General features: G+C 34.4%; 1 protein-coding gene across 5 annotated transcripts in view; it reads left to right on the top strand.

The window, feature by feature from the left end:
• The window catches only part of MKLN1 (muskelin 1), a 312,347-nt gene that overhangs the window by 242,236 nt on the left and 50,811 nt on the right, over positions 1-19,300 (top strand). For all 5 annotated transcript variants that reach the window (XR_012508085.1, XR_012508086.1, XM_074367050.1 and 2 more), the window contains 2 exons: positions 5,550-5,662; positions 14,355-14,567. Coding sequence is in view for 3 of the 5 variants with exons in the window: in XM_074367050.1 (XP_074223151.1) it covers positions 5,550-5,662; positions 14,355-14,567 (326 nt within the window). In the remaining 2 variants the exon portion in view is untranslated. The remainder of the gene's footprint in view (positions 1-5,549; positions 5,663-14,354; positions 14,568-19,300) is intronic.

Here is a 19,300-nt window from a genome sequence, read left to right as displayed (position 1 = left end):
CCATCCAAGATCTCCTTGATTTTAGAGTCCATGTCTTTTATTATTATTATTATTTACTAATTAATTAATTAAATTGAAGTGTAGTCTATTTACAATATTGTGTTAAGTTCTGATGTATAGCAGAGTGATTCAGTTATACATATATACATTCCTTTTCACATTCCTTCCCATTAGAGTTTACTGCAAGATATTGTATATAGTTCTCTGTGCTATATGGTAGGTCTTTGTTGTTTATCTGTTTTATATATGGTAGTTTGTATCTGCAATCCCAAACTCTCCATTTATCCTTCCCCACCACCTCCCCCATCCTGTAACCAGAAGTTTGTGTTCTGTGTCTGTGAGACTGTTTCTGTTTTGTAAATAAGTTCATTCATCTTTTTTTTTTTTAGATTCTATGTATAAGTGTTATCATGTGGTATTTTTCTTTCTCTTTCTGACCTACTTAGTATGACAATCTCCAGGTCCATCCATGTTGCTGCAAACGGCATTATTTTAGCCTTTTTTATGCCAAGTAGTATTCCATTGTGTGTGTGTGTGTGTGTGTATATATACACACACACCACAACTTCTTTATCTGGTCATTTGTTAATGGACATTTAAGTTGCTTCCATGTCTTGACTATTGTCAATAGTGCTGCTATGAACATTGGGGTGTACATATCTCTTTTCTTGTGGTTTGATGACTAGAGAAGTTCCTTTAACATTTGTTGTAAAGCTGGTTTGGTGGTGCTGAATTCTTTTAGCTTTTGTTTATCTGTGAAGCTTTTAATTTCTCCATCAAATCTGAATGAAAGCCTTGCTGGATAGCGTATCCTTGGTTGTAAGTTTTCCCCTTTCATCATTTAAAATATATCATGACACTCCTCTTAGGCCTGTAGAATTTCTGCTGAAAAATCAGCTGATAACCTTATAGGAGTTCCCTTGTATGCTATTGGTTGCTTTTCTCTTGTTGATTTTAATATTTTCTCCTTATCCTTAATTTTTGTGAATTTGATAACTGTGTGCCTTGGTGTGTTCCTCTTTGGGTTGATCCTGTGTAGAATTCTCTGCACTTTCTGGACTTGGGTGACTGTTTTCATTTCCAGGTTAGGGAAATTTTTGGCTATTATCTCTGCAAATATTTTCTCAAGCCCTTTCTCTCTCTCTTCTCTTTCTGGGACCTCTATGATGCAAATATCAGTGTGCTTCATATTGTCTCAGAGTTTTCTTAAACTATCCTCATTTCTCTTTATTCTTTTTTCTCCTTTCTGTTCTGCAGTAGTGATTTCCACTAATGTGTCTTCTAGCTCAGTAATCCATTCTTCTGCCTCATTTGATATATTCTTGGTTCCTTCTAGTGTGTTATTCATTTCAGTAATTGTATTCTTCAACTCCATTTGGGTATTCTTTATATTTTCTAACTTTTTGCTAAAAACTTTGCTCTGTGTATCTATACTCCTCCTGAGTTCTCTGAACATCTTCACTATCATTACCCTAAATTCAGATAGATTGCCTATCTCCTCATCATTTATTTCTTCTTCTGGAACTTTATCCTGTGTCTTGGTCAGGAAGATATTTCTCTGCCGACTCATACTGTCTATCTTTCTGTGTGTATTTTTAGGTAGATTAGTTACATTTCTCGACCTTGGAGAAGTAGGACATCTCTGAGGGAGATGTCCTATACATCCTAGCAGTACACTCCTCTCTTGTCACCCAAGGTCTCTTTTCACCCAAGGTCCAGGATCCAGCTGATTCCAGAGTAGAGTCTGGCCTGCGTTTGTGGATTCCTTCCGCAGGCTTTGGGATTGTTGTTTTCTTACTTCTGGTATCTGCCCCCTGGTGGATGAGGCTGGACTAGAGGCTTATCCAGGTTTCCTGGCAAGAGGAATCTGTGCCTGCCCACTGTTGCATGGAGCTTGGTCCTGGTCTTCTGGTAGGTAAGGTGGTATCTAAGGGCGTGTCTAGAGGAGTCTGTGGCTCAGGAAGTCTGTTGACATGTGGGGCTGTGTGTTCCCACCCAGTATCTTGTTTGACCTTAGGCTTCCCAGCACTTAAGCCTGTAGGCTATTGGGTGGTGCTAGGTCTTAGTGCTAATGACCCAAGCAAGATGCCAGCCTCCAGGAAAGCTCATGTAGATGAACACTCCCAGCTCCTGTAGATGTCCACCACCAGCTCTTATGTTCCCAGGGTGAGCCACAGCTGACCCTGCCTCCCCAGGAAACCTTCCAAAACCAGGAGGTAGATCTGGCCCAGGTCCTATAAAGTCACTGCCTCTGTCCTTGGCCCTGGTGCACGCGAGATTCTGTGCAAGCTTCCCAAGAGAGTGAAGTCTGTATTTCCCCTGGGGCTCCTGGGGTTAAGCCTCCCCGGCCTCCAAACCTGATGTTCTGAGGTCTCCTCCTTCCAATGGTGGAACCCCGGGCTGGGGAGCCTGATGTGGGACTCGAGACTCTCACTCCTACATGAGGGCCTCTGTGGCTTAATTATTCTTCAGCTTGTGGGTTGCACACCCAGGGGATATGGGACCCGATTATATCATGAGCATGCCCTTCCTACCATCCTGCTGAGGTTTCCTCTTTATGTTTCCAGTTGAAGAAGATCTTTTCTGCTAGGTTCTAGCCTTCTTTTCCCCAGTGGTTATTTAGCAGTCAGTTGTGGTTTTGTTGTAGTTGTGAAAAAAGGCGAGCTCGTGGTCGTACTACTCCACCATCTTGACTGGAAATCTAAGTCTGTGTCTTTTAAAACCCCTTGTGTGTCTTTCTGTCTCTGTACCTTTGTTATACTTTTTACTCTACTTGTAAAGTCCTCTTCTCTGTCCTTCATTCTGCCAACAAAGCTACCTTCTGATGCATAGGTGCAGTACCACTGTCACAATAAAGTCTTTCCTGAATCCCCTCAGTCTGGTATATTCTCTTCCTTTTTTTGAGTCCCCATGGTGCTTTTTACCTTCCCTAAAGCACTTAGTCTGTACTGCATTATGGTGATTTAGGTACTTTTATATTTTTGGCTAGATTGTAAGCCCCTTGAGGACAGGGACTATGTCTTCTTTCTTTTTATTCTCTAAAGTGCCTGGCAATTTATATTAGTACTCAAAAAATACTGACTGAACAGTCCTGTGAGTATGGGAGAAATAGATACCCTCTATAAGCTATACTCCTTTAAAAGGAAAATATGGAGAAAAGGGTGATGCTTGAAGACAATTGTTCTGCCCCAGGGATGTTCATGAATTGTTACATAACCTATAAGCATGAGAATGGACATCCCATAAACCAAGCTGCTCCCCTGTTGTAAATAATAGCATTTTCTTTTTTCTGCTTTCTTCTCACTACAGTTCTGATTATTTTCTATAATCTTTAAAAGTTTTTAGTATCCTTTATGCATTAAGTAGTATTTTTGCTGGTGTTTGTAAATAATATTTTATCTCTGAATGATTTAACTTAATTAGATGATTTAATTAAATTTTTTTGCATTTCATTCAGGTATAGTAAAAGGTCCTGTTTGCATCTGATTCATTCGGTTTTACTACTAAACTTTAGCTGGGACCAGAAAGCATTCACGAATAAGAATGACATTTTGGATTAATTCCACTGGGATGCTTGCTCTGTGCCAGATTTTATTTTGCTCAGCTATCAATGAGGCTGTTGTGGAAATGTGGGTTTTCTTTGCTATGAGAATTTATGTGTACAAAGAGACCTGCTTTTCAGAAAGAACATTGAGAACCCAGAGCCCAAGAGGAAGGGTTATTAAAGTTAATGAACCAGGGTAACCTTATCCAGAGGGTGCCCAGAAACACTGTAAAACAAAAGGTCAATTGCTATTTTAGTTATATACCCAGTCCGACTCCAGGCTTCAGAATTTAACAGTGTTAATTGCCTTTATGGTGAAACCTTTGCAGATAATTTTTAAGCCAGATGAAAATTCTTTAATTTTTTTCATATAAAATTCTAAGTATCTGGGCATTAATTACCATGTGCCATTTGGGAAACAGAATGTTACTTAACTAATGATAATGGATTATTTTATATGTCTGAGATATGGCAGTTTTTAATAGTTTAAAATAATTTTCATTATTTCTTATTTGTACAGAGCCAAAAGTTTCCTGGGTGCTGAGTTAGACATGGAAACAGATACAGTAATACTGTTTTTACTGGATCTGTGGTACTTAGTAACTGCAAAGTTGCGTATGTGTGTATATATTTTAAAAGTAGAAATGCTGTTCATGCTTGATAGTCTTCAGAATGTTTTTATGTAACTTGTATCTAAAGAACTTCACCACAACACTGTGAGTTTTGTAAATGAAAAAACTAAGACCCAGGGAAGTTAAGTAACCTATACATGATTACCCAGTCTGTTCTTACCCAGAAGCATTATTTTGATTTCCCTTAGGTTCTTTTACTTAGAAAATTCACTTAGAGTTTGAAATTATATGAAAATGTAACAAAAATCTCATATAGGACAGCTCTATGAATGGCAAGAATTTTCTTAAATTGTGTTATGGTATTTCCAGGTGCACTTTTAATTTTAACCCTGCGTGGTAGGATATAACTTAGATGACAGTCTCCACATATGTAGCCGAGGGTATTTCAGTTAGTGAGTAGATGGCTTAACAGTTTTCCTGTAATGTCTTGTTTAACTAAAAAAAAAAATGGTAGACTTGTGCAACCAGTAGACATAAGATATTTACAAAAGGGGAAAATATTTGAAGAAAGGAAAGGCTCTGCTGTTTTATAAAGAAAGGTGGATGATACCCAGTGTTATATATAAAGATTTTTACTACTCACTGAGCAAAAAGTAAGTTTTGTCATGGTGATAAAGTCGATAGATAAAAGACATTCCAAGAGTTAGAAGAAACTAAATTCTTTACATACCTAGAATGACTTAAAGGTTGATTTCTTAGGAGTTAAACCTACCACAATATGTTAGGAAAAATTTTCCCCAGTTTCCATGGGAATACCAAGGCTACGCATCATTTTATTCTTAAGATATCTGACTTTCTAACTCACAGCCAGTTTTAACCATTGTTTTTGGTATTGTAATAGAAAACGGTTTTAATGTTTAAGTTTTTTTTTTCCAGAAATAGCTAGGCATCTTTATGTTTTATTTTGCACTCTATATTTCTCTGGGATTCCCTTTTCTTTCTTTTTTTTTTTTTTTAACAATCTGAGGTTGCATTGATAAGAAACTGCAAATGTAAACTTTTTGTGATGTAACATAGAAGCTACTAAATTGGCTGCACATCAGGATTCCCTGTGGACAGTTTAAAAAGTACTAACTCTTTTTACCCACTGAAGACCTATGGAATCAGAATCATAGGGGATGCCTCCTACTTATCTTTATTTTTATAAATCTCTCAAAATAGTGTTTCTCCAGCAGCAGCCTTTCCATATGCTCATGTTTAGGAAATAGTAGTATTTATCTTGGAATGTTACTAGTTTGAAAATCTCATTTTTAAGTTTACTTAGATAGATATACCTTCTTAAATGATCTTAGAAGCAACTGGCTAAATCTGCTTATCTATTATTAAATTTTGTCCTTAAGTTTATTTTTTACACATTTTTCTAATTTTCATAGAGACCGTTTATTTGTTTGGTGGCTGGGATGGAACACAAGATCTTGCTGACTTCTGGGCATACAGTGTGAAGGAGAACCAGTGGACGTGTATCTCTAGAGACACTGAGAAAGAGGCAAGTTCTCAGACTTTTCATCCACCTGTATTATGATAAGGCTATGGACATACATTTCTTTTTCTGGATGATTTATATTCTTTTCTAATGTCTGTCAGCAGTGATAGAAGGATTTGTAGTGAACAAGGTTAAGTATTCTTGCATTCCAGCTTCTATACCTGGTTCATCAACTACTAATACATGAACAAATCTATTTTATAGAGATGAATAGGAATGGGTATCTAATATAGTTTAGTTTTTAACTACTTTAGTTAAAATATAACTGTGTAACTATGTCTTTTCTCATGTCCCTGTAAACTCTGCTCTTATTTTGAGCACTTATTTTTATTTCTCTGGGAAAATGTGCTTTTGGTGTCCTCCTTATCTCACTATTTTGGCCCCTCACTATTTGACTATATTAATCAGTTTTCACAAAATATGTATTTTATTTTTAACTGAAATTGTATGTACATATTCTTGTGTAAATCTACTGATACATATATACATAAAGGATTTCCATAGTGAATAGGATGGCTTGGATTTATAACTTTGAATTAAATAAGTGCATAATTATACACTGATAGAAGGAACATGTTCATATATTATTTTTTCAAATCTTTATAGAAATTTTTATTGTTCTCTCCATCTAAGGAGTTTCACATTACAAGGTGAGAAATAAACTATAACAAAACAGTAGTAGCCACAAATGAAAAAGGGTGGAAAAGACCTAATTCAAAACCACTGATTTTAATCTAGGAAGGCCATTTCACAGTAAATCTAGGGCTTTATCTTTAATCTTAGAAAACTGGATTCTTACTTATTCAGTGTGTTCTAGTGATTAATCATTTAGGTAGCTTTTATCTTTTCAAATAGATCTTAAAATTCTGATTTCTATTTATTATCCGTGTAAAAATGGCCTTTGCCCTTCAGTATTAAAGTACTGTTTTCTGAAATGACCATTTCTATCCTCAACAGAAATAAAGACAAATCTTAAAAAGATACCTAACATTTCTCTTCAACTATTTTAAATCTCGGTTGATTGTATCTAATTATTTTTACAAGAAGCCTAGCATTCATCCTAAAATCTTCTCTTTTCTTTATTGAATTTATCTAATTGGTGCCAAAGTTCCACTGATTCTAGCATCCAATATCGCATTTCAGATGTCTCTTCTTCTCTATTCCTTTTGGCACTAATTCCAACTTAATGGTTTCTTTCTTAAACTTTTTTGCCTCCATTGTTGATCTCCAGATCTAGTTCCATTCATTAGTAGTCTTAAAAAAAATTCTGGCCACATGACACCTTTGCTTAAACCCTATGGTTAGCTTCAGTCCCTGTTTCAGTTATCTACTGCATTTTACATATTACATGACAAGCACCTACAAAATTTTAGTGGCGTGTAAAAATAAGCATTTATTTTACTCACAAGTCTATAGATTGGGTGATTCTTTGGTTTCGGCTGAGCTCACTCGTGTTGGGAGTCAGCTGGATGTCAGCCAGTCTAGGATAGCTTCAGCTGGGACTACTTGGCTCTGTTCTACATAGTCGGTCACTCACCTTCACCTTCTTGTTGGCTAGCTGAGTCTTGTTCTTATGCAGGGCTGGACTACAAGGGGGATAAAGTAGACATGAGCACTCCATCAAATTTGTTGTTGTCTCATTTTCCCAAAAGAAGTCATGTAACCAAATCCGCAGCTATTGAGTGATGGGCAGCACTATCAAAAGGCATAGATACAGGGAAGCGTAAATAATAACAACAACAACAGTAATAAAATAATTTATCTACCTTAGTTCCTTTTGCTTAAAGTAAAAACTTCAAATTTCTCATCATGATTTGGTCCTCATCTGTTTTTCTAGCCTCATTTTTTTGACTTTATGTGCTAGCCATACATGCAGTTGCTAGAATCATTCAACTTTCTCATATGTGTTCTTTGGAATAGTGTTTTCCCTGATGGAATTAATGGAGGCTTCTCCTCCCATGCACCCAGATTTTACCTAGTAAATGCCTACTTATTCTTTAAAACTCGGTTCAGATTTTACTTCCTCTATGAAACCTTTCTTGACTTCCCTATGCAGAATTAGAAGCTTCCTTTGGTGTGTCCACTTAACCTCTTATATTCCTTGAATGGGTTACTGTAGTGATTGGTTTACATTTCTGTTTCCCTGTGGAGACTGAATTCCTTAAGTTATGAATCATATGCTTACTCTTTAATGAGTAAATAGGTGAGGTAAGTTAAATGAAAAGTTACTACTGGAGAAAAGCAAAGGAATGATAAATATAAAATTCAGGAGAGTGGCTGCTTTGGCAGGAAAGGGAGATCGTTTATAGGGGGGCCTCAAAGCTGAATATTATTGTTCTACTTTTGAAGCTGGGCATGGGTATTTATTACCTTTTTACCATTTGCATGTGAGTAATACCTAGAATGCAATTAATAATTATTTAAAACTAGTATTGGGAAAATACAGAAGTTATTTTGATGAGAACACTTTGTTTTTATTATTTTGAAGTCAACAGAGATAAAGTAAAGTGGTAATTCAGTACTGAAATTCAGATTTATTGTAATTTACTATTACTTTCTTCATTTAAATATCTAAAACCCTTTTGTTGATCCATCATTGAAGTGAATGGGAATATATGGCTCTAGCAAAATGCTCATTCCTTCCAAAACTGAACGGTTAGAATTTCATACATCTAATTTTGTTTTCTGTACCAGTAAGTACAAGTTTTATTGTTTGATGATACCCCAGTGCGTATGTTTTAAAAGTATGCTATACAATTAAAAGGCAAAATTACTATGTATAAAATAAATAAGCAACAAGGATATATTATACAGCATGGGAAAATATAACCATTATTTTTGTAATAACTTTAAATGGAGTATAATCTATAAAAATATTGATCACAAAAAAAAGCAAAATTCACATTAATTTACTTAGATTAAACATGTATCTAATAGCACATGTAGTAGATTGAAAGATAATAGAATGGCTCAGCTCTTAAAGAGAATAATTATTTTAAATGTTCATGCACATACGTTTTTGTAGGTTCAAAACAAATTGTATTTTTCTTTAATTTTGCATTTTTATAAATCTCTTCAGTGTCTTAACAGAAGACAGCTAGATTCTTATGTGCTTTTGCATTTAATCTCTTGCAACATGTTGTTTTGTGTGAAATATATGAAGAAAATTGGACCTCACATTGATATTCTTGGGAAAGAAAGTAGTATTTTGATAGTAGCCTTTTTAGATAATACATGTTCTTTTTTGATCTTATCCCCCAAATTGACAAGTATTTGTTTCTTAAAGGTAATTGCACTATAGACTCTGAAGCCCTATCAGCTTATGTTCTGTATTCTGTTAAATTAAAATCCACTAGTCTGTGTTGCTCTTTGAATGTATCTTTTACCCATGCTTTTTTTTTTTTTTTAACTCATGTATTGGTCCCTTGAAAAATATCTGAGTTATGTACATCTTCCAATTGCTGACATATTTTATTATGTACTATCCCCCAAAACCACATTTATTAATATCACTGTCAATCTCATTAGAAAAGTCTTTTAAGTATTGGGAAAGTGTCAAGATCACAGTGGCAGGTAGAAGTTTTCTACAACTCTAATTTTTGTTTAAAAATGTGCCCTGTATTATTGGCAACAAATTTTGTCAGTTGTTTTCCTTCAGGATAACGCATTTCATTTTTTTTTAATTGAAATGTAGTTAATTTACATTAGTTAGTTTCAGGTGTACAACAAAGTGATTCAGTTATACATATACATACATATTTTTTCATTTCAGAGTCTTTTCCATTAAATGTTATTAGAAGAAATTAAATATAGTTCCCTGTGCTATACAGTAGGTCCATGTTGTTTATCTACTCCTACTAATTTATCCCTCCCTGCCATTTCCCCTTTGGTAACCATAGTTTGTTTTCTATGTCCGGGAGTCTGTTTTTGGTTGGCAAACAGAATTTGTATCATTTTTTTAGATTCCGCATATAAAGTGATATTATATGATGTTTATCTTTCTCTCTCTGACTTATTTAACTCAATATGATAATCTCTATGTTCATCCATATTGCTGAAAATGGCATTATTTCATCCTTTTTTATGGCTGAGTTTTTTATATATATATATATATATGTATACACACACACACACACACAACACACACACACACACATATACATACATACACACACACACACACATATATCACACGTCTTCATCCAGTCATCTGTCAGTGGACCTTTAGGTGGTTTCCTTGTCTAGTTCATTTATTTTTTAGAAAATGTCTGAATAACCATATTTGGATTGTTAGTTTTCTTTCAAATAAACATAGTATTTCATCAAAAATGCAGCTTGGTCAGCTTGCAACTCAAACAATTGCATAGGTGCTTTTTCTCGAGGCAACCATCAAGTAGCTACTATCAAGTAGCATTGTTTTATGATTTCCTAAATCTCTTTAACTGTGACTTAATAGAAGGCAGCTGGATTCATATCTGCTTCTACATTCAGTCTATTGCTATATCAAAAGTCATGTACCCTCTGGAAGATATTAATATACTCATACGAGAATAAGAGTATAAGAGTGAAAAGATAAATTTTTTTTATCTTAGTATTGTTTTGAAAATAGCTTGACTTTGTGGATTCCCTGAAGTGTCTTAGAGACCCGACTGCACTGAGACCTGCTGCTTTAGTTTAATCCACAGTCCCTATTCACATATAGACAGTTATCCCAATTGTGCCTCAGTACTGTCCTTTATAGTTGTCTTACTGTTACCCCTGACCTCTATCCCTGACCCAGGGCTCAATTCATTTTCATGCATTGCACTTCAATATCATGTTTCTTTAGTCATCTTTAGTTTGGAACAGTTCCTTGACTTCTCCTTGTCTTTCTTGACCTTGACATTTTTTGAAGAATGCAAGGCTGTTGTTTTCTAGAATATCCTTCAGCTGAGTCTATGATGTTTCCCTAGGATTGGATATATAGATGAAGCATTTTTAGCAAGAATGCCATGAGGAGGACATTGGATCCTTCTCAGTTTATCATATTAGGATTGCACATTATGTCAGTTTGTCTGATGTTAGCTTTGATCAGTTGGTTAAGAAGGGTGCTCACCAGATTTCTCACTCTATAATTAATAAGTAATTTGTAGGGAAACATTTTGAGATTATGAAAATATTCTGTTACTCATCAAACTTTCACCCTTTTAGCATCCACTGAAGAAATTTTTAAAACTTCTCCCAAAGTAGTTGTTCTATTTTGTATACCTTCCAGAAATGTGTAGAGTTCTGGTTGCTCTGTATCTCCTTTCTCTGTTGAATTGCTTTGGCACCTTTGTCAAAAATCAGTTGAGCGTATAAGTATATGTCTCTTTTTCCACACTCTAATCTGCTTCATTGTCCTTTGGTCTGTTTATATTCCAGTATGTCACTCCTTCAGGTCAAGTAATGTAGCACCTCTTTGTTCTTCTGTTTAAAAATTATTTTGACTCTTCTAGGTGTTTTACATCTTCATGTAAATTTGAGAATCATATTGTCAGTTTCTGAAACTGTGGGAATTATGATTGGAAAGGTGTTGAATCTATAAATCAATTTGGAGAGAATTGATGTCTTAATGATAGTGAGTCTTCTAATCCATGAACAGTGTTAAATTTCCGTTTACTTCAGTCTTATTCATTATCTCTCTGCACATGGAGCTTGCAGGTTAGAGGTCTTTTTTGTTTTCATTAAATGGATCCCAGTGCATTTTGTTTTTCCACAGTATTATAAACTTAAAATTTTTAAAGTTTCAATTTGTTTGTTGCTGATATACTGAAGTAAATTGGTGCTTTATTATTGCCTTTGTGTCACATCACTTTTCTAAGTCTGCTTATTATTTCTAACAGTTTCTGTTCTGTTCTTTGTTGATTTCTTAAGATGTTTTAAACAGTCCTGTCATCTATGAATAGAGACAGTTTTACTTCTTTCTTTCCACCTTTTTTTTAATCATAACTTTTTATTTTATTTTTTAATGCCTTATTGCACTGACATTGAATTTCCAGTAAAATGTTAAATAGGAGAGGTGAGAATAGATATACTTATTCTGTTTCAGATCTTAGCAGGAAATCATTTCAGATTTCACCATTAAGTGAAAAATTAGATTTAGGATTTTCATACATCGTTTGTCAGATTGAGGAAGTTCATTTCTATTTCTAGTGTCTGGTGAGTTCTTCCTCATGAATATCTGTTGAATTTTATCAAGTGTTTTTTCTATATATGTTGATAAGATCATGTTTTTTCCCTTTGGTCTTTTAATGTGGTGAATTACCTTGATTGGTTTTCAAATGTAAAATGGGCTTTGCATTTCTGAGATAAACTCTCTTTAGTTATGAAATATGCTTTTTATATATTGCCATATTCTAGTTGATATTTTAAAGACGAGTTTTGTGTCTGTTCATGAGGTATACTAACTACATATATATTGTTTCTCCTCTTCCTCTGTAATATTTCACTTCACTGCTATGTTGTCCTCATAAAGTATGTAAGTTAGGAATGATTACAAAACAGATGAAAAATGGAGGTCTTTTTCTTCCTCCGTTTTCTGAAAAAAGTTGACAGTATTTTTCCCATAAGTATTTGATAAAATTTACCAGTTCAGATATCTGGAGCTGGCATTTTCTGTGTGGGAAGGTTTTAAATTATAAATCCAAGTTTTCAACTGATATAATGACCTCAGATTTTCTCTTTCATCTTGTGTCAATTTTAATGAGTTTTAATTTTTTCAGGAAATATGTCCACTTTATCTATGTAGTCAAATTTTACCTATGTTTTTCATGGTAGTTCCTTGTTTTCTTTTTAATATCTAGAAAGCTTGTGATGATACTACTGCTTTCATTTCTGATACTGGTAATTTGTATTTTCTCTCCCTTTTAAAAAAATTAGTCTTACCTAGTGGTTTATAATCTATTAAGCTTTCAAAAAACACTTTATTAACTTTCTCTACTTTTGTCTGCTTTATTCTCTTGCTTTGTATTCTTGTCCCTTTTTTATTCTTAGGATATAATTTGCTCATCATTTTAATAGCACTTGTGCTAATTAAACTGAAGCAAGAAGTTCTGGTATTCTATTAAAATTTCAGATTTCATACTCTAGGAAATATGGCATAGATTTAATATATATTACCCCATATTTATTTTTCAGATTATTTAAGTATGGAGTAAATACTTCCTTAAATAAAATTTCTACCCTATCTGCTAAAGATTTTCCTTCACAAAAATCTTTTAAAATAATTTTTAAGATAATAGTATGAATACTAAATTACAGATTCAAAGCAACTTAATATCTGGATTAATAACACTAATGTCAAACTGTTCTTCCTATCTAATATTTTTATTCCTTCATTTAATCTAAATAATGCTAGATTACTCCTCCTGTAATACTACTTTTTTATGTGATACTCTACTCTAGAAACCTGTAATAGTTCTGTATTTCTTGCAAGATTACATCTAGTTCTCCTCTGTCAGTCATTCACAGGCTTCCTATTTCTGCCTTATATTTCAACTCTGTTATTTCTGCAACAGGAATTCTTCATCTCAGTCATAACCCCACACATTGTATTTTGTGTATTTTTGCTTTTGTTTCTCTTACCTTCTGGAGAAAACAATCTGGGATAGTGGAAAGAGCATAGCTTTTGGCCTGATTACACTGGGGCTTACTTCTCTTACTCTCTATTCTTATTTTTATTCTCTATCTTACTTCCTAGTTTTGTGACTATAGAATTACTTAGACTCTGTGAAATGGTGATAACATTTCCTTATAGAATTGTTCCAAGGATAATTGAAATACATACATGCATACATAGTAATAATATAGACAGAATTTAGGAGATATTTAACAAACATTAGTTCCCTTTCTTTATCCCCCTTTTAACTAATCCAGTCCTACCCAATTGGAATTCCTTTTTTTTTTTTTAATGAACTCTTTTTTTGGCTTATACTACAATTTTTTTTACCTTTTATTCACTCCTGTGATACAAATGATCTCAACTAATTAGTTTTTGTTGATAGTATAATGTTTTTCATTTTGTTTCCTACTTGTTTAATGTAGCTGAGTTATTCTGTCTGGAGAGTCAGTTTTATATAATGTAAAGGGTAGATGAAGAACAGAAAGACTTGGACTCTCACTCTGCTTCTGTCACTAGCTTACTAGCTTTCAGGGGGATATCTCTCCTGTCTGGGCTTATTATCTCATTTTAAAAAGGAGATCATTAAACTACACATTTTTTAAGGTTACTTCCAATTATGAAATTTTAAATATTCCTGGAGTGCCTATTTTATGCTAGATTCTGATGAGATATACAAAAATATTTCGAAAGACCAAACCTGTCTTTAAGTAGCTTGACATGTGAGGAAGAATTAAGCTCTATGCACAAATGACTGAAATGTAATGGAATATACAGTAGCATCCATATATTGTTATAAACAGAGTGTCATAAGGTACAGAATAGTTCATCTCGTCTTTCCTGGTAGAATTTAAGCATTTGTGTCTCCTACTGCTTATTTTATTTTCCACTAGAGATTTAAGCCTAGTATTAAACTTGATATAAGTTTTTGAGCAAACCTTTTTGTGGAAGTCAACGAAAGAGGGCACTTAATTTTAGTTTCTGTTATTTATTCTTTGAATTTTTTTTCCATTTTCTCTCTCTCTCTCTCTCTCTTTTTTTTTTTGCTCTCCACAGAATGGTCCTAGTGCTAGATCATGTCATAAAATGTGCATTGACATTCAGCGAAGGCAAATCTACACATTGGGACGTTATTTGGATTCCTCTGTGAGGAACAGCAAATCTTTGAAAAGTGACTTCTATCGTTATGACATTGACACAAACACATGGATGTTACTCAGTGAGGATACTGCTGCTGATGGAGGACCGAAATTGGTGTTTGATCATCAGGTTTGGTGCACAGATAACTATATGGTGGAATTAATTAGTGCTCAGTGACTCTTACTCTTAGAGTTTATTTTACATGTTATGCTGAGTTGTCTGTTAGTGATTTTCACTGTGAATACCTGTAACAGATAATAAAAAGAATTGTTGTTTTCAGTAGGTATAAGGTTATTCTTAAGTTTTTTTTCCTCTTGTTTGGTGCAGGATAAAATACTAAGATCTCAGAACACAGTTGTTAATTTATAAAAACTTCAGAGAGTAGATGGAGCAATATATATTAGGGAAAACAAATTTTGTTTTATGATATTCATAAATCATAATAACAACTTGCCCTTTTAAAAAATTTTTATTCTACATTCCTGGAAGATTTAAAATTATAATGAGTTCAAGAATTTGAAATCTAGAGCTTTTCTTCTAGTACAAGTGAAATGTATTTACTTTTATATATAATCACAAACTCACTATAAAACAGATAAGAATTTGGCATATATTAGATGAAGTTTAAGTACAACAAAAGTCACATGATGATGTTGTAGTCAAGGAGACTACATATTAGCAGTCTTGTAAACGATTGTAATATGCATATAGCTGTCATCATCATCCCACTGGTGTCATTATCATTGTTACTTGTCTTTGAATACTTATTTTGTATCAGTATAGGTCAGTATCTCAAACAAAATAGTAACCACTTTGAATTTTATAGGCAGTTTTGCTTGGCTTAACCCATGTCCAGAGTTTTTTTGGAGTATAGGGAAGAAAAAAGCTTTAAAAATCTGTAACACTGTATTGATGAACAAAGCATTATGTAGTACTTGACAAATGGGAGGTGGTGCTAGAATTATGACAGAATCCAGCTTGTGCCTAATATCTAGGGTTAAAACCGAAGTCTTTTTTTATTGTTTTTTTACCAATTTTTGTTAATTCTTTGCTTTAAGACTAACCTCCTGCCATCTTTATATTAAGTGGGTTTTATAGGAGAGGTAGGGAAAAGAGAAGTGAGTTACATGCCTATCAAGTAAGTAGTGGGTAGAAAACCAAAAATATTAGGCTTTGAAGTACTCTGCAGATTGAATTTGGAACTTCTGCTGGCTCTACATAACTGAGCTCTGCAAAGCTTTGCATTTCCCTGTTTACATCCTCAGTGTTGTTCATGTGGAAAATAGCTCCAAAAAAGTTAAAATGGTTCTGATCTTTTAAAAACAGAACATCACCAGATAACATTGTTAGGGGAGCAGTTTATTTTCTTGCTTCCAACTGGTTACAAATTTCTTTTACAAAAGAGGTTTATGTTTTTATTATTATAGATTGAAAAAAGAATAGCTTAGGGGTAGTCTGAGTACAGCACATAAGTTGTTCTTGTGTGTGGCCTTTGTTTCTCTTGACTTTGGTAAGATAAAATGTTCCTTGGAGCCTAGGTTCTGTTAAATAATGCTTGGTGTTCAATTCATTAGATGTTATTAACAGAACACAAGGGTGAAGAAACCAGACTTTCAGTACTATTTCAGCCAACAACTACTTCTGTGACCTTGAACAATTAACACAGTCTGTTTAAGTCTCCATATTTTATTCCACTTACTGCAAGTAAAAATAGAAGTTGGAACTTACTCCAGAAATTACTTGGAATTGTTTGTGACACTTTAAGATTTGACAGTTTACGTTCAAATTTGAGAAGAACATGAGAAAGCTAGAGGCATGTAAAAGTTACTTTGCCATTTTGAATTTTAACATATTTAAAAAATTAAAATTCAGGGACTTCTGGATTTCCTCAGAACATAGTAGCAGCTTAGTTCTGAAGCTTTCCATTTTGTTGCTTTGTGTGATTTTTTTCAGGAGCAATGAGAACCAAACAAAAAGATTTAAAAAACACAAGTTACATATTCAGCAAAACCAAGAGCCAAAGATAACCCACAACACCTGATTCCTTGTAAATTTAGCCAAAAGCATCTGTAATACCCAGAACCTGTATTGAAGCACACAACAGTATAATGGGGGAGAACTGGGAATGCAGAGAAAGCCTGGCAAACATACATCATAGTGGGAAGTGTCATGAGTAAAGCAGAAATTGAACCCAGGGCACCACTGAGGGGAGTAAGTTAAATGACATGTGGAAAGTGCCCCACAAGGCCCATAGGTGTAGATGTCAGAAAGCACCATCTTCCAAAATTAAGGGAAACACCATGATGGATGGAGACAGTGGCTCCTTTTACATGCCCTTTGAAGGGACTAGGGATGCTCAAAGCTTAAGATAGAAGCCCCCTAAACCAGATAAAGTTCATAATTAGAGAAGACATGGCTTCACAGAAGCACTGTATTTTGAAGAAGCCATTCAGTTTAGTGGCAACGGAGGAGGGACTCCTTGAGTATAAATGTCATCATTCTATAGGAACCTTGTGTTAACTGGTCCAGGGAAATTCAGCTCATTTAAATATGAAAAACTAAGAAGCACTAAACACCAGATCTTTAGAGAAGTACTCTAAATAAAAACAATAAAAGGAAAAAAAATAGCAAAAACTTCTTTCATGCAACAGCAGATGAAAGAAGTATTCTAACGTGAATTAAATGACTAAATGAAGTTTGAAATGCTGAAAAAAACTACAAGGTATAAATTCAAGAATGCAGATGAGAGGGAGGGTATAGTTCAAGTGGTACAGTGCATGCTTGGCATGCACAAGTTCCCAGGTACCTCCATTAAATAGATAAATAAACCTAATTGCCTCCTCCCACCTGCCCCCACCAAAAAAAAAAAAAAGAATGCAAATGAGATGGCCAAATAATAGGAACAGGTGAGACTTGACCTGGTAAATCTCAGGAAAGAAATTGAAGAGAAATATAATAACATTTTGAAAAATGAAGACTAAGCTGCAAGGAGCATAAAGAAGAATAGATAACGGTCATATAGCATAGAAATAAGAAAAGCAGATGAAGAAAACAGATATAAAGATAAAAGGATTAGCCAGAAAATTATAGATAGAGAAGAAAGGCAAAAGAGGGTCAACATACACATCACTGGCTGGCAACATTAAAGAAGAAAACCAAAACAGTGGAGCAGAACAAATATTTATAAATAAAATTCAAGAAAACTTTCCTGAAAAAAGACTAGTCCACATATCAAAATGACATGCTATATTCAGGGAAAATTGACCTAGGCGTTGAACTCTAAGATATATAATAGTAACATTGAATTTCAAAGATAAAGAGGCCATTTTGGGGGAAACTAGACAAAATGATCCAGAAGTAAAATGGGACTCATATCAGATTTTTATACGAATGCCTTCAACGCCAAGAGACAGTAGAGTAACATATAGAAGGTATTCAAAGAAAAGACAGTGTGAGCCAAGGATTTTATATCTAGCCAAACTGTCCTTCAAATAGAAACACTTTTTGAGGAAATTACTAGAAAATGGGATACGAGCTAGTCAGGACATGGCAGGAGAAACTTTAGTCACAGGATTAGAGATCTCAGCTCAATGACTTTCTCCCTGGGTCAGCGTGGATCATTGGCAGGCTAAACATATACTTTTACTGTCCTCCTGCCCCACATCCTGTGAAAGGACAGGAGAATACATTAATGCCCTTAGGGAACTTAAAATATTTGGGAGAATTCCTGTAAGGTAGAAAGCAGATAGAATCAGATCCAACCACAGCCTATAAGGTAGCAACAACTTTAGTCTCAAAGTGTATAGCTGGGGCAAACATTAGATGATTAATTGGAGACAGAATAGCAGGGCACTTTCCAGTTTGACTGAGTAGCAGGGAACTGTGATAACTGTCCACAGGTCAAGTGTTGAGTGTGGACATTGGAGCTGGAAAGATAGAGCCATACTCAAGGGATGCTAGAGAGCTGCTACAGAGCCCTTCACCGCATCCTGTCTCATCTCTCCCCACCCAGCCCCGTGAGGCACACTATCGTATATGCAAGAGGCAGATGAATAGAGATTCTCAGATACAAAGAAGGCTAAAACAATAACCCCAAAATCCAAATATTTGAAGATAGTTAATACTATGAGATATAAGATATTGAACTCAAGGAATTAAGAATTAATGAAGGAAAACAGCTAGTAGTTTGAACTGAAGAAGTTTTTAAGATAAATTTAAGTGATATTTTTAGAGCAATTCAGCATCTCTGAAAAGGAAATATATAGAAAAGCTATAAATTAAAGATTTGATAGCAAAATAAAAATCTCAGTAAATTGATTAAAAAGCAGTGTGGCTCTAAAACACTCAACTTAAATGGTTGCTAAATTAGTGACTGGAAATTATGAGAGAAGAGTTAAGAAACAGAGGAAAAGACCTAAAGTTCTGATATCTACTTAATAGGAATTCTAGAAAGAGAATGGAGGCCAAAAAACAAACAAAAAATCACTCCAGGTGAAAATGAAGAAAACTCCCAGAGCTGAAGATAGTTTTCAGAATGAAAGAAATACCAAGTGCAGATCAGGATGAATGAAAAGAATATCCTTACCTAGATACTTCTTAATGAAAATTTCAGAACCAAAGAAGAAGAGAAAATCCTGAAAGCCACAGAGAGAGAACTAATTATCTTTGTAGGTAAGCAGGGATCAGAGTAGCATGAGGCATTTTTGGAAGTTGGCAGGATGGAGGGTGGTGGGTTGGGCAACACTGCTCAGAAGGCTTTATAGGCATACCTTCAAATTTTGTGAGGAGAAAATTATTTTGAACCCAGCCTAAGCCTAGCTAAGTTACTGGATTTCCAGAAGCATTTTTCAGAGATTAAAAAT

Source organism: Camelus bactrianus, chromosome 7 (genome assembly GCF_048773025.1).
Source record: "Camelus bactrianus isolate YW-2024 breed Bactrian camel chromosome 7, ASM4877302v1, whole genome shotgun sequence".
Taxonomy (NCBI): Eukaryota; Metazoa; Chordata; class Mammalia; order Artiodactyla; family Camelidae; genus Camelus; species Camelus bactrianus.
This window is presented reverse-complemented; position numbering and strand designations above follow the sequence as displayed.